This window comes from Syngnathus scovelli, chromosome 17 (genome assembly GCF_024217435.2).
Source record: "Syngnathus scovelli strain Florida chromosome 17, RoL_Ssco_1.2, whole genome shotgun sequence".
NCBI classification, from domain to species: Eukaryota; Metazoa; Chordata; class Actinopteri; order Syngnathiformes; family Syngnathidae; genus Syngnathus; species Syngnathus scovelli.
In genome coordinates this window covers 6,895,034-6,908,212 of record NC_090863.1, presented here as the reverse complement: position 1 = coordinate 6,908,212, position 13,179 = coordinate 6,895,034, and the positions used below count along the sequence as shown (strand labels likewise).

The 13,179-nt window shown below is 54.3% G+C and overlaps 4 protein-coding genes across 4 annotated transcripts; 3 read left to right on the top strand and 1 right to left on the bottom strand.

Annotated features, from left to right (window-relative positions):
* The first annotated feature begins 156 nt into the window (after window positions 1-156).
* LOC125985457 (dnaJ homolog subfamily C member 5) lies at window positions 157-1,923 on the top strand. Its single transcript, XM_049748329.2, has 5 exons — window positions 157-512; window positions 833-953; window positions 1,015-1,228; window positions 1,299-1,506; window positions 1,580-1,923. The coding sequence occupies exons 1-5, from the start codon at window positions 443-445 to the stop codon at window positions 1,675-1,677; spliced, it is 711 nt and encodes a 236-aa protein (XP_049604286.1). The 5' UTR covers window positions 157-442; the 3' UTR covers window positions 1,678-1,923.
* Window positions 1,924-2,260: 337 nt separating this feature from the next.
* trim55a (tripartite motif containing 55a) lies at window positions 2,261-4,827 on the top strand. The gene is made up of 9 exons (XM_049748319.2): window positions 2,261-2,649; window positions 2,788-2,960; window positions 3,092-3,269; window positions 3,344-3,439; window positions 3,511-3,744; window positions 3,855-3,877; window positions 3,947-4,071; window positions 4,360-4,571; window positions 4,643-4,827. The coding sequence occupies exons 1-9, from the start codon at window positions 2,530-2,532 to the stop codon at window positions 4,703-4,705; spliced, it is 1,224 nt and encodes a 407-aa protein (XP_049604276.1). The 5' UTR covers window positions 2,261-2,529; the 3' UTR covers window positions 4,706-4,827.
* A 326-nt stretch (window positions 4,828-5,153) lies between these two features.
* On the top strand, window positions 5,154-12,989 carry LOC125985446 (dynein axonemal heavy chain 17-like). The gene is made up of 21 exons (XM_049748309.1): window positions 5,154-5,495; window positions 5,582-5,757; window positions 5,843-6,029; window positions 6,180-6,279; window positions 6,339-6,424; window positions 6,484-6,609; window positions 6,815-6,961; window positions 7,142-7,228; window positions 7,296-7,460; window positions 7,533-7,897; window positions 8,051-8,249; window positions 8,414-8,560; window positions 8,620-8,725; window positions 8,793-8,896; window positions 8,969-9,088; window positions 9,228-9,374; window positions 9,533-9,706; window positions 9,769-10,005; window positions 10,115-10,284; window positions 10,359-10,494; window positions 11,118-12,989. Exons 1-21 carry the CDS (start codon window positions 5,154-5,156, stop codon window positions 11,169-11,171), a joined length of 3,375 nt encoding a protein of 1,124 aa, XP_049604266.1. The 3' UTR covers window positions 11,172-12,989.
* Window positions 11,070-12,127, bottom strand: tmub1 (transmembrane and ubiquitin-like domain containing 1). The gene is made up of 2 exons (XM_049748331.1): window positions 11,832-12,127; window positions 11,070-11,566 (listed from the first exon to the last, which is right to left on the bottom strand). Exons 1-2 carry the CDS (start codon window positions 12,125-12,127, stop codon window positions 11,200-11,202), a joined length of 663 nt encoding a protein of 220 aa, XP_049604288.1. The 3' UTR covers window positions 11,070-11,199.
* Window positions 12,990-13,179: the final 190 nt, after the last annotated feature.

Genomic DNA, 13,179 nt, shown 5'->3' with positions numbered 1-13,179 from the left:
CAATGAAAATGTATTGCACATGAACGTTTGACTGAAATTGGTTGAAAATAAACATCTGGCAACTCTTTGCATCATTCCTCGAGTGTTTTTACAGACTTGGCCACCAGCGACGTTTTGATATAGAGAATTAACCACTGGGCCAGATCAAGTGCTGCACCGACGGAACCGCAAGGATCACACCAAGGCTCTTTTTGTGGAGGTCAAGGCCGGGTTGGAGATGGAAAGACTAATCGATGTGTTCATTCTCCTTTCTTGCCTTTGTTCTAACCGTTTCCCACTTTTCTGCTCCTAGTGTTGTGGAGGTGCGGCAGATGTCACCGGAGCCTCCTCAAGACTTCACCTGCTCGATCTCTCCCTTTCCCTCCTCCTCCTCCTCTTCACTTGGTCTCCATAGCGACAAGAAACAGGATAGCGCTGCTGGACACCTGAGTCCAGCAGCTGAATGTTTCATGGACTCACACGCGAGCAGGAGCAGGAGAAGCCACAAGAACCTGAAGCGGACAGGCACACAGGTAGCGAGCGAGTGCTCTTCTCTTGGGATGGCTTACTTTATATTCTCATTTGCCTTTGTGTTGCGTTCACTTCTCTACTCTTGCTATTTCTCTGTCTCTCCTTCCCTTCTCCTCGTCGCTTTTTTGTCTTCTCTTGTGGACCGTGACACTTGCAGCCATGCAGCGAGGCCACCACTTCCTCACCCTCCTCTGTTCTACTCTCGCATCTTGTCGTCTGCTCTCCTCCCATTTCTTTACATCTTCCTTGTGCCTCTCTTCCCTTTTCTATTTCTGTCCCTTCCTGCGATCTTCTCATTTCCCTTCTTGTGTTTTGCGGTCAGGTGATGGTGTCAGGATGTCGGACAGCAGGCAGCGAGCCATGTCGGCGTCGGGCGAGTCTCTGTACGCACTCCTGGGCGTGGACACGGGATGCAGCCACGATGACATCAGGAAGTCCTACAGGTGAGACCCAGTGCCAGGGGGCTTTGCACCTGACTTTGTCACTTGCTGCATGCGTCCACAGGAAGCTGGCGCTGCGTTACCATCCGGACAAGAACCCGGACGACCCCGATGCAGCGGAGAAGTTCAAGGAGTTGAACGCGGCCCACGCCGTCCTGTCCGACCCCGGCAAAAGGAACATCTACGACGCTTACGGTTCCCTGGGGCTCTACGTGGCTCAGCAGTTTGGGGAAGACAACGTCAAGGCCTACTTCACGCTCACCACCTGGTGGGCCAAGGTGGGCAGCGGCACCGCGGAAACCCGCAGTCGGGCTCTCCGGGAGGTGACGGCATGTGTTCTTTACGCAGGCCTTGTTTGCGCTGTGCGGGCTGCTAACGGGCTTCTACTGCTGCTGCTGCTTGTGCTGCTGCTGCGACTGCTGCTGCGGGCGCCTCAAAGCCACCGCGCCCCCCAACGACCAGGAAACGGCGGAACCCTACGGCGACGTGCAGCAGCAGGATGACGAAGACCAGGAGGAGGAGGACCGGGAGGAGATGGAGCTACACCCACCCAAAGGTGAGCAGTCTTTGGGTGCATTTCAAGTGAAACCAGAAATGGCTTTCCCACCTAGACGCGTTTGTGTGCGCAGACGTGAAGGCGGCAATCGTCCAGCAGCCAAACATCGCCAGCGAGAAAACGCAACTCATCTCGGACGGGCGGCGCAAATATGGAGACACCTACACATGATGCTGTCAGCGACGTCCATCTGCCTCTCAGCTTTTTTTTCTAGGTCGTGAATCCCATCTTTTCTGGCCTTGGTTAATCGTTTTCATTGAAAGGGCGAATACTTTATTCGACTCCGACGGACGCTATTTCGTAAACCCGATTTGTACCTGGGTTACACCAAACGATTCCCAATGCAGCCTTGATCTTCTTTGTCGCGTGCTCCTGAGACTACATTTCAATGTTATCAATAAAAGTTGAAGAAAGAAACTATGCAGACTGTGTGAGTAAACAAGAGGGGGCATCTATTCGCCTGGACCGGCACGAGTGCAACAGCCTACGACCATTTGAACTTGAAAAGACCCAAAGTAGAGGCCGGACGGGTTGGCAGACTCTGGCTAACAACATGGCGTCCATAAACCATGTGACGTGGACTCAAGCAATGACACAGTAGTGCGCTGAGCTCCAATGACAGCTTGACTTTAGCGCCTCCCCCTCTCACTCACTCACATGCGCTGCGACATGCCTCCCATGGCTTTGGACATGTATGGGCATGTCGGCATGGCAACAGCTGACAAGCTCGCATGTGCGCATACCCGTGTCTAAAAACAGACTCAGAGGTGACGCGCTCTTCTTGCTTGACTCCTTCATTGTTTGTCCTCCGGATCACCCGTTCCACAACGTCCGGGTCTCAATGGTGTCGTGATCTTACCCCGGGGGCGGTGTGGGGGGGGTGTCCCGGTCTCAGCGGCGTCGTGATCTTTGTAAGGGGACAATCTCGGCGGGGTCGTGATCCCTACGGCGTCCCGTTCTTGGCAAGGAGCTAGCTGATCTCTAAAGTGTCTGTCTTAGCAAGATACTGCCAAGGTGAGTGCCATGGAGAGCCTGGAGAAGCAGCTGATCTGTCCCATCTGCTTGGAGATGTTCTCCAAGCCTGTGGTCATCCTTCCGTGTCAACACAATCTGTGTCGCAAGTGTGCCAACGACATCTTCCAGGTAAGAGTCACAGGTATCCGAACAACAGCTAGCAAGCACCACCAAGACAACGGAAAGGCCAAAGTGATGATTCATAAGAAGGGATGATGATGATGGTGCTCATTCTGGAAATCTCCAAACCTTCTCTGCAACGCACAGGCAGCCAACCCTTACCTGACCTCCAGAGGTAGTTCCACAATGTCCTCTGGCGGTCGCTTCCGTTGCCCGTCATGCCGCCACGAGGTTCTTCTGGATCGCCACGGCGTCTATGGACTGCAAAGGAACTTACTGGTGGAGAACATCATTGACATGTGCAAACAAGGGAGTAGCTGGTACTAACACACAAGTGCACACACAGTGCATGTAAAAAGTCAACCCTGTAGCAAAGCTCGCTTTTTCGAATACAATGACGTTCCATAAGTTTGAGAAGATCTGTAGTAATTCACACGGTCACATATGTCAGCAAGGCGACAATTCCTGTGGAGGAGGTGCAACATCCCGTGTGCGAACATCACGAGAAAGAGAAGATCAACATCTACTGCCTGAGCTGCAGCATCCCCACTTGTTCTCTCTGCAAAGTCTTCGGAGCACACAAAGACTGCCAGGTGGCACAACTCGACGTCGTCTTCGCCAAACAGAAGGTAAGCAATGGAATCGGAACGCATCCTCAGGAAAGTGATGAACAAAACATCCCGGCGGGCGTTTGTGCACCCAGGCCGAGCTGAGCGAGTGCATCTCGCTACTGGTGGCCGCCAGCGAGAGGATCCGGGCCGTCATGGGGCAGCTGGACGACACATGCCGTGCAGTGGATGTCAGTAGGTCTCGCCGCCGTCTTGGTCAGCGTTACCATAAAGCACAACTCTGGGCGGACTGTGTTTCCAGGATAACGGTCGCCACCAAAAGTCTAAGGTGTGCGAGTCCTTTGACCACCTCTTCGCTATTCTGGAGGAACGAAAAGGCCAGCTAAACGCCCGCATCGGCGCCGAGCTACAGGAAAAATTGGACTACATTGCGGGGCTGCGGAGGAAGTACAGCCAACAACAGGAGAACGCCGCCAAGCTCCTGGAGAATGCCATCAACATCATGGATCACGCCGAGATGGCCGTCTTTCTGCAGGTTAGCCTCAAGCCGCCGAGTCGCTCGGGTTGCGCCGGTTCTGCCGCTTCATAGCAAATTAAGAACAGCATGGCCAATTTGAAGCAAAGCCATTGTTGTTTTTCTCTTAGGACAGCAAGCCGCTACTGCAAAAGTGAGTCCCGATCAAGGCGCTCATTTTCCGGCAACGCGACGCTAAGCCTAAGGCCGGGCGTGTGTGCAGGATGGCGGCGGGAAGCGACACGTCAAAGCTGGAAAAAGTCCAGTCGGGATATGAGAAGATGGAGCACTTTCGCGCTAACATTAAGCGCCAGAAGAGGGCGCTGATGGCTGTCAACTTTGTCAAATGTAACAATCGCTACTGCTGCTGCTGGTGTCCGTGTTAGCATGTCAACGCTTGCTAGCTTGTGCAACAACAGAAGCATTACAAGATGGCGCCAGGAAAATCATGTGGCCACTTACTAGCGAGATCTTAAATAGGCCAGATTCTGGTTCGATGACTAATGAATGCCTCAGCTTGTCATCGTTGGTTACCATGTCATCGTTAGTTAGCACGTCATCGTTAGTTAGCATGTCATTATTCGTTCGCTTTTCTTGGCTAAGTGTCAATGAAAGTGCAAACACATTGTCTCCTAGTGGATGGCAACAATGCCGGCGCCATCAAAGAAGACAAGGTGGCTGAGGGTAGTGCATCCAAAATGGGCGGATCTACGCTGGCACCCTCGGGCAATCATCAGCCTGTTTTGCAGTTACCCTTGGAGGTCCCGCTCCCTTTGACCGGGGCTCCTCCTCCGGACAGGCAGGCCGTGCCCCCTCCGGCACCATCTGCACCAAAGCCCGCCCCGCAGGTACAGCATGGTGACCCTAAGACCGGCTGATTGGTCTCCATGGTCATCATCTTTTCCCTGTTGCGTTGCAGGTGACGCCCGACGCTGAGGATGCAAACAAACACGTTTTCTCCTTCAGCTGGCTCAACCACTAGAGACTTCGTTGTTGTCCTCTTCTCTGTCCTCACCCTGTTTCGATCCGTCATCAACATCGCCTGAAAATGAAGTTGAGAAATAAAAGACAAAGTTGGCAAAATGTTTGTGCTGAGCCAATTCAGTTTTTGTTGATGACGTTTCTTTGACTCTTATGAAAAAACAATCAATTATTTGATTCCGACTCAGCTTATGTCCTTAATTTTGAGGCCTTTGTAGGAATGAACCAACGATTGTAAACACCACGAAAACAACAATACGTCATCGCCTTCTTGTTCACCCCTCCCCCCTTTCGTAAAAAGCGGATGATGGTGACAGCAGATGATGACATCACAGCTGTGAGTTGATGATGGCGCTCTGTGTGACAAAGCAGTCGAATAAGGCGATGCCAGACTTGTCGTCTACGCAGGTGGGTAAGTCCCGGCCGGTCAGGAGGGGACAAAGAGAGAAATGGAACCCGGCGACAAGTGCGTGGAGTACCTGAGGCTTCTGCTGGTGCAAAGCCTGCAATTGGACGAGGAGAAGTGGCCGGACTTTTTGAATGCTAAGAAGCACCAGACCCACTTGAACACCTTCTTCAACAGCAGGGAGATGATCAACCTCTTCGTGTGGGTCAACGCCGACGGCAGCGGCTGCCTGAGCTCGGACTTTCCTGAGGAGGGCCGCAAGGTCATCTGCTTGGGCAAAACGCAGCAAGACGCGGTGAGCGTCGATAACATGGACGACATACTGCTGCTGGAGGAGATCCACTCCGAGGACGTATTCACCTTCATCGCCGCACTCACTCAGGAGGTAAGCTAGCCGCTGCCGATACGTATGACCGGCGCTAACTGGCACTGGCGCTGTCCCCCCCCCCCCCCCCCCCTTTGTCCTCATAGATCATCTGCCCGTTGCTTAGCAACCCGGCCAACGAGGACGGCTGGCCTCCGGGGGCGGCCGAGGAGATCCTCAACTTGATGGAGAGACTCAAGAACCAAGCTCTCGCCATGAAGGCTCGCAAGGAAGGCTGGACTTTTCTGCCACTTCCCAAACGTCTCCATGACGACGAGGACAGGTCAGGACGCAATGGCGAGTCCGAGGGCGGCCACTTGTCACGTTGCTGCTGATGGCGCCGGTCACACGCTCTCTTCTCGAGACAGGGAGACGTGCGACGTGAAACTGCTGCACGCCTGCGAGTCGGTCATCATTGAGTGGGCTGGACTGGTTTCGGAGTTACTGCAACGGAACCCGGCCCAGGCGCTCCTGGATGGACTCAAACCGCCACCATCGGAGGAGTTCAACTTCTGGAGCAACAGACTCCGGAACCTACAGCTCATCCTGCAGCAGGTCAGCACATGCTCAACGAACGCTGACGTCAGGTCGACTGTAAAAGGTGGCCGGCGTCATCGTAACAGATAGTTTGATTCGGATTTCTTGGTTTTAGCTTATTTCTGGGTTGACTCGCGTCTACCGCGCGCTCTCTCTGTGACGCCACAGATGTCAAGTGACAGCGCCCAGCAGGTGGCGTCCTTGCTTCAGTCTGCCCAGGGGGCCTACAGCGCCACCCTGAAAGAGATTCATGCCGACGTCCAAAAAGGTAAAAAGGAGCCGGCAACCCGGGCCGGGCCGGGCTTGAGCTAACCTGTCAGCCCTCAGGACTGGCCGAGGCCCAGGACGCCAATGACAACCTTGCGCCTCTGCAGCATCAGCTGGAGGAGCTGGAGCAGCTGGATTATCCGCAGGTAAGACATGACCTGACGCCCGTGATCACTATGAACATGATGGGTTGCTTTTGCAACAGCTGAGGGACAACATGGCCGTCGTGATGGAGAAGGTCCATCAGGTGTGGATCAGGTCGCACTTTCACTGCAAGCCCTGCTGGATTGTCGTCCTCCTGGAGGAGATTTGCAACTTCTTCATCGAGAAAGTACGCCGCCGCCGTCTTGATCTGAAACGCTGATATCACGCCATCAGGCATGGCGCGGGCAGGAAAAAAAAAAAGTGACATGTTTCCAGTCCAGGTGTTTTATCAAAACAAGATAAAACGCATCAAGAACAAAAGCTGAGCTCGATGGCTCACCTTGTAAAATAAAATAGCGAAATGTGCAAATGCTTGTGTTCTCGTGTTGCAGAGCAGAGACTTCCTGCACGGACAGGAAGTGATGCGCGGCCTGCTTTTGGATCCTGCGCAAGTTCTGGATGATGTCCGAGTGGTGACCTTGACCTTGCAAACTCTCAAGGACAAATACATCCACCACAGGATGTTGCTGGAACAGGAGGTGCCAGAACCTGCCGCTGTCATCATGTCGTTTGACTGGAATGCGTTCCTCCCTCCCTCCCTCCTGTTTGCTCGGGGCCAACACAACTTTGCATTGACTTGCCCCTCATTTGTTGCATTAGGGAACACAGTGAGGCAAAGTATCTCATGTTGTGGCTTACCATGGCAACTTTGTATGCAGGACAGAGGTTTGCACCGCTGGGAGTTTCCATCTCATCTGGTCTTCTCTCGTTTGGATGACTTCCTGATTCGCCTGCAAAGCATCCAGGCAAGCGTGCACTTGAGCACTTGTATTGCTACTCCACGTTGACCTTCCTGTGCGTCTCTCCAAACAGGAAGTGTTCCGCGTGCGCCTTCAGATCCAGCTGGAGCAGGTGGTGGTGGCCGGCAGTCGCGGGCGGATATGGACAGGTGCCGTGCAAGGCGTGTGCCGAGACTTCCTGCGCCAGCTGCAAGTCCTGGCCGACTGCAAGAGTGACGCCACCGAGCCCGCCGATGGGGTGAGCGGCGTTTCTGCGGTCTGAGGGGGGTTGACCCGCCGCGCTGACTCCCGCCCCTTCTGCCACCCTCAGAGCTTTGCGCAGCAGGCCGCTTCCTTCCAGGAGCACGTGTCCCACCTGGAGGCTCGCTTGGTGTCCATTTTGCGAGGGGCGCTTGATGAATGCCCGCTGCCTTCCGCCGCCGTCAAGGTGGTCACCATATTTGGGCCGCTGCTGCAGCGCCCCGCCATCCGGGACCAGCTGCGCCCTCAGCTCTCCAAGCTGGTGGACATGGTCCTGCGGGAACTGGACAGGGTGCAGGCGCTGGTTAAGCTTAAGGCCAAGAAAGAGGTCTCGTCCAAATTCACCACGTCGCCGGCCGTCACCCTCAGATGGACCAAGCAACTCATGCTCAGGGCCAACAATGTTCTGCACAACTTCCAGGCAGTCCAACATCTGTAAGGGCAACGCACAAGCGCACACGCGCAGCAAAAGTCTTCATACACTGTTCCGAAGATCAAGATGAACACTATTTACAAAAAAAAAAAAAACTCAGTTCAATGTGCAGTCGTCATTGAAAAATCATCAAAAGTGATTTTTGATGTGCACAGGTGTGTGGGGTCATGCGAGACGGTGCGTCACAAGTTCCAGAAGATCGCTGACCTGCTGCTGGACATCCGAAGCTCCGTACGTCAGGAGTGGAGCCGCCAGCTGGACCAAGACGCCGCTGCCGTCATCAAGCTTCCGCTGATCCAGGAGGAGCAGCAGCAGGAGCAGCTCGGCGTTTTGGGAATCCCCTGCGGACAAAAGGTTATTTGTCACCAGAGCTCGGCTTGTCAGGAGCACAATTGTGGCCCACTTCATGCGTGTGGAAAAAGGCAACTTGCTCTTTGCCCAGCATGGGTCTGGTTAGGGGATGCCCTGATTGAGCACTTGCTTGCCCCTTTTTCTTCCACGGCTGTGTCTGTGTCCAGCTGGAGGGGCTGCTGAGGGACATCAAAGAGGCTCGTTGGGAGAAGGATCTGGAGCTCCGTCCCGAGACTGCTGAAATTTTGCAGAGCAGACGAGACATCGCCAAAAGTTATCTGAGTCTTACCAACATCGTGTCCTCCTACAACCAGGTACGTGCACGCTGGATCGCTGGTCAAAGCTTTTAGTGACTGCCGGGCCGGCCCTCCAGGTGGTGGCGAAGGCTCTGCCTGTGGAGCTTCCTCTGATCCGGGATGGGCTGGAGGAGCAGAGGCGGAGTCTGTTGGAGCTACAGCGTAGCACCTGGATCAGTAAAGGTGAGGATGAGGTCATGTAACATGTGTTTGGAAAATACATATTCAAGGACTGCATGTGTGTGTTCAGGTGTCCACGAATTGATGGAGCAGAAGAGGCAGAGCTTGGCGGTCTTCTTTGCCTCCGTGAACGAAGCGCGAGCCAACATGGCCGCCTTGTTGACCATCATGGAGGTTGGTCAACACCAGCGTCCTCTTGCCCGCGAATGACTTTGTGCTAGCTCGTGACGTTCGCCCCATCCCCAGAGCTGGGCGACACTTCCCCTGCTCAGTCGCTCCGGAGACTTCCTGGAGAGGGGCGAAGCTACGGAACAGAGCTACGCGCGTGTGCGGGAGGATGGCTCGGAGGTCATTCGTCTGATTAAGGTAAGGTCAGGCCATTGATGTCATGTTGGATGTGGCAAAAGGGCGGAGTCAAACCCCTATGTGGGATGTTAACTGTTGGTGACCGCTGGACCGCGCTGCCGTTGTTGTTACGGAAATCCCAATGACGAGGTGTCCTCAGGAGAGCTCGGTCCGGTACGGCGTGAAGGACGAATCATCGCCCGAGTGGTTGGCCTACCTGGAGCACGCGGACCAGGTGGTGCAGGACGGTGTCCTGCAGATGCTGCTATGCTCGCTCAACTTCCTGTCACAGAACACATCGCCCGCGGTGAGTGCAAGGAGTGCAAGGACCTGATGAGATCGTATATTTTGGCGAGCTTTGCCCACCTTGGCTGGTTTTCATTTGCGCAACTTCTCCAGCTGTCCAAATGGCTGCAACCGGGCCACAGAGCATCTGCAGTGTGCTGACTGTGTGTGTGCGTGCAGAGTTCCGGGGGCGCCTTGCTGCAGGTGTCGCTGCAGCTGCAGCCAACAGGAAGCGTCTTCGATCCGTCCCTGACCTCTGACCTGACCGAGGTCCTCAAGTCCTTCATCTCTGATGTCCTCGCGGCCGCCGCTCTGCCACCCCGGCTCGCCGGCGCTCACCGAGGCAACTATCAGGTGAGCTGCCGCCGCCGCCGCCGATTGGCGCATCGCCACATGAACTCTTTGTGCGGCCGCAGGAGGCGCTGCAGGACAACGCCGAGCTAGCCGAGCTGGAAAAGGAAGTGATGCAGCACTTGCAGGAGGTCAACCAGGAGGCAGAACTCATGAGGGCCAGACTGGACCGCTTCTCGCCACTGTGGCTGAGTCACAAACGCAGTGTCATGCAAGATTTCCTCACGTACGGCAGGAGGCTGAAGGAGGGCGAAGAGGAGGTGGAAAAGGTCCCGCCCACGCTGGCCGACTTCCAACGAGAGGTGAACGCAAGATGACTGTTGCATTTTTTGAGAGGTGGCGTTCTTCCTTTTGGAGACGCAGGGCGCATCCTCACTGACATTTTTTTTTTGGGGGGGGGGGCACCCACAGATCAACAACCTTCAGAAGCAGCTCTCGGAGGTGAACGAGCTGGAGGACTACGACTTGGTCCACGGCTGGCTGCAGGTCGACCTCCAACCTTTTAAAGACAGCCTTCGCCTCTTCATCAACAACTGGATCAGCTTGTACACGCAGCACCTCCTCAAGCTGGTCCGTCACAGGTAAAGTGCAAGGCCACCCTGGCTCGGAAGGTCAATCATAGCAAATGAGTCTCGAATCAATCGTGTTTGTTCAGCATGTCCCGGCGCAACGACGATGACGATGAAGAAGAAGGCGACAAGTCTGCGGGGCGCAACTTCCCCCTGACGGACACCATCATGCTCCTGGAGACGGTCAACGTGGAAGTACCCGAAATCGTCACGCTGCTGCAGGTGTGATGGCGACATCGCCGTGTTCTTGGGAATCCGTCACTCTTCATTCCCAGGAGGGGGAAAAGGTGCAACGGTCGACACAGCCCGCTTCAAATGCCACCCCCATCAAAAATGGGGAAACCAAGTCAGTCCATTGGCAAACTTGGTCCACTCTTCATGTGCACGCTGAAAAAAAAGTGGCAAAGCTTTCAGGAGATGTTGCAGCAGCACCTTTTGGGGTCGCCACAGTTGAGTACGCTAGTTGCGGCGCTAAGCGCGGAGCCTCCCCAATTGTGTTCTTGTGCGTGGTCGTGTGTATTTGCTGGAATGCTTGTTGTCAACGAAGCACTTGATGTATCCATCCATGTTGTGATGTGTTTCAGAGCGACGCTGTGAGATGAATTAAAGAGCAGGTCACATGATCGCCGCTGCTGTTTTTAAAGTCACATGACTGTAGTGGCATTACTCTTCAAAGGACTGCCACCTACATATTACCCACAATGCACCTCACCGTCATCAGCGGCGGCAGATCTAAAAAAAAAAAAAAAAGAAAAAGCCCAAAACAAGCCCCAAATTTTAAGAAACACATCACAGCATAGAGTGTAAATACATGATTTAATAGAATTTCTTTCGTCAACATCCAGACGGGCGGCCATCTGGTGGCGGAAACTGACACGGAAGAGGCACAAAGAAGATGAGGACGCGGTCCGGAAGGAGCGCCAGTGTCTAGTGGCGGTACGCGCCGAAGGCCAGCAGGCTGAGGAAGACGGTGAGGCCCAGCAGCAAGGCGGACGCCGGCGCCGTGAACAGGTGGCGGTACTGGATCTGGCAATACCACAGCACGGCCAGCGCCAGCCCAAGCAGCGGCACCATCAGGCCGCCGCCGTTCAGCGTTGCCCGGACCCGCGCAATACCCGTCCCTACTGCCCCCTCGGGCGGAACCGGCACCGCTGCCGTGCGCTGTGAGGAGACATGACAGTGCAGCACGCAGTTGTGCGCCAGGTGGAGCGTCTCCAGCGTGGCACCGTCGTCCTGCAGCAGCTGACCTTGGTAGATGAGACGTACATGTCCCTCCTGGCCCGCAAAGTAGGTCCTGCCGATGAAAAAGGCAAAGGGTGCGACGTGAGAGTGACTTGAGACTGTTGCACTTGCAGCCCAAGAAAGACAAAAAAGCTGCATGGGACTCTTCAGGAAAACTCTATTTCTTGACCTTGCACTTAAGGTTCCTTTTGAAGTTCCACTTTATAATGCACAGCTATTTTGAATTAAAAACTTGGTGGTGGCCACAAGCAATATCCATGAAAGACATAAATTGAGGCAGATGCCAAATGGAGTTGGCTAGCGAGCAAGCAAGTTACCTTTTGATGTAACCGATGGTGTCCTGGGGCTTGACGTGCGCCGTTCTCTCCGTGTCATTAAGGAACTTGAGTCTGAGTACCATGTTCCTCTGGAAGTCACCATCAGGCGCCGGTGCTTCCGTGGTGGAGGCGGGGGCCTGGTCTGGAGGAGAGGCGGCCCGAGGAGAGGCGGGATGGAGCGGGTGCGGTGGCTCTGAGGTGCGGGTGGAGGCCCAGGCCAGCAGCAGCACGGCCGCCGCCGTCAGTGCAACCAGCAGGAGCGTCACCTCATCGCCCACGCCCTCGATCAAAGCCATCGCCGCCCAGCAGCCGATTCCACGGCACCTGAAGGGTAGGGGGCGCATGTTTGATTTTCCGACCCTACTTAGCATTATGAGACATTCTTGCTCCATTGCCCATCTTGGCTGCCCCCCCTCCCATTTGCAAATGTCATTGCTTCATAACTTTTCTCTGAATTTTTTAGCTTCAAGTGCAACGCAGTCCCCTGCCTATTTGAGCCCATCAACTGCTTATTTGCATTTTCCAGAATGTTCTTTTTATTTGCCCATAAATTGTTGAGCCACTTCCTGATTTGTCATTGTTTCTTCATTTATTTATTTACCGCCCTAAACGCTAACACCTCCACGATGCTTCTGGGTGTCATGATTGATGGTTTTTTGCTGTCCCCCACCCTCAAAAGAAGTCCCAGTCAGGTCCCCCAGCCCTAAAAGAACAGTGAGCAGAGTTTGGACTGGGAACAACAGACTTCAGCAAGCATTTGCCGCGACTGGCTGCTATTCGAACTCTCGTCAGCCAGCTTGCGGGCCTTTTTTGTCAGCTTCCTCGGATGCCCACTGACGTCATGATCACGCAAGATGCTCATAGCTACATGCTAACCGCTAATCGCGTCACCCGGCGGACCGGCCGGAAGTGAAGCAAAGTTAACCGGAAAACGGCAGCTCTCTGCTCTCAACTCCAATTTTAAACCCGGTTCTTGTTAGCGCGTGGGGAAGAAGCAAGAAGCTACTTACTGTTCAGAGTCTAGGCGTCATACTAACTGTTAGCCTTCAAGCTAATTGTGCTAATGGCTTGGCGTCACCCCCAACACGTCTACTTTGTCTTCTTCTATGGTGTTGTCTCCCGCTGCCCCCTGCTGGCCGCCTTGTTGAAGCGACAAAATGTCAACGTCAGTGTCCCACCTTATATTTGATATATTTGACCTCCATAGGGGTGATATGTTGTCCTTTGCCGTCTTTGTTGCTTTGATGACTATCTAGCCACAGTTGTTGGAATACAGTCATGGAATAAAGACGTGTGCCTCACTTCAGCCACAGGTGAATATTTGAGTCGGCGTAAAGATGTGCCGCGG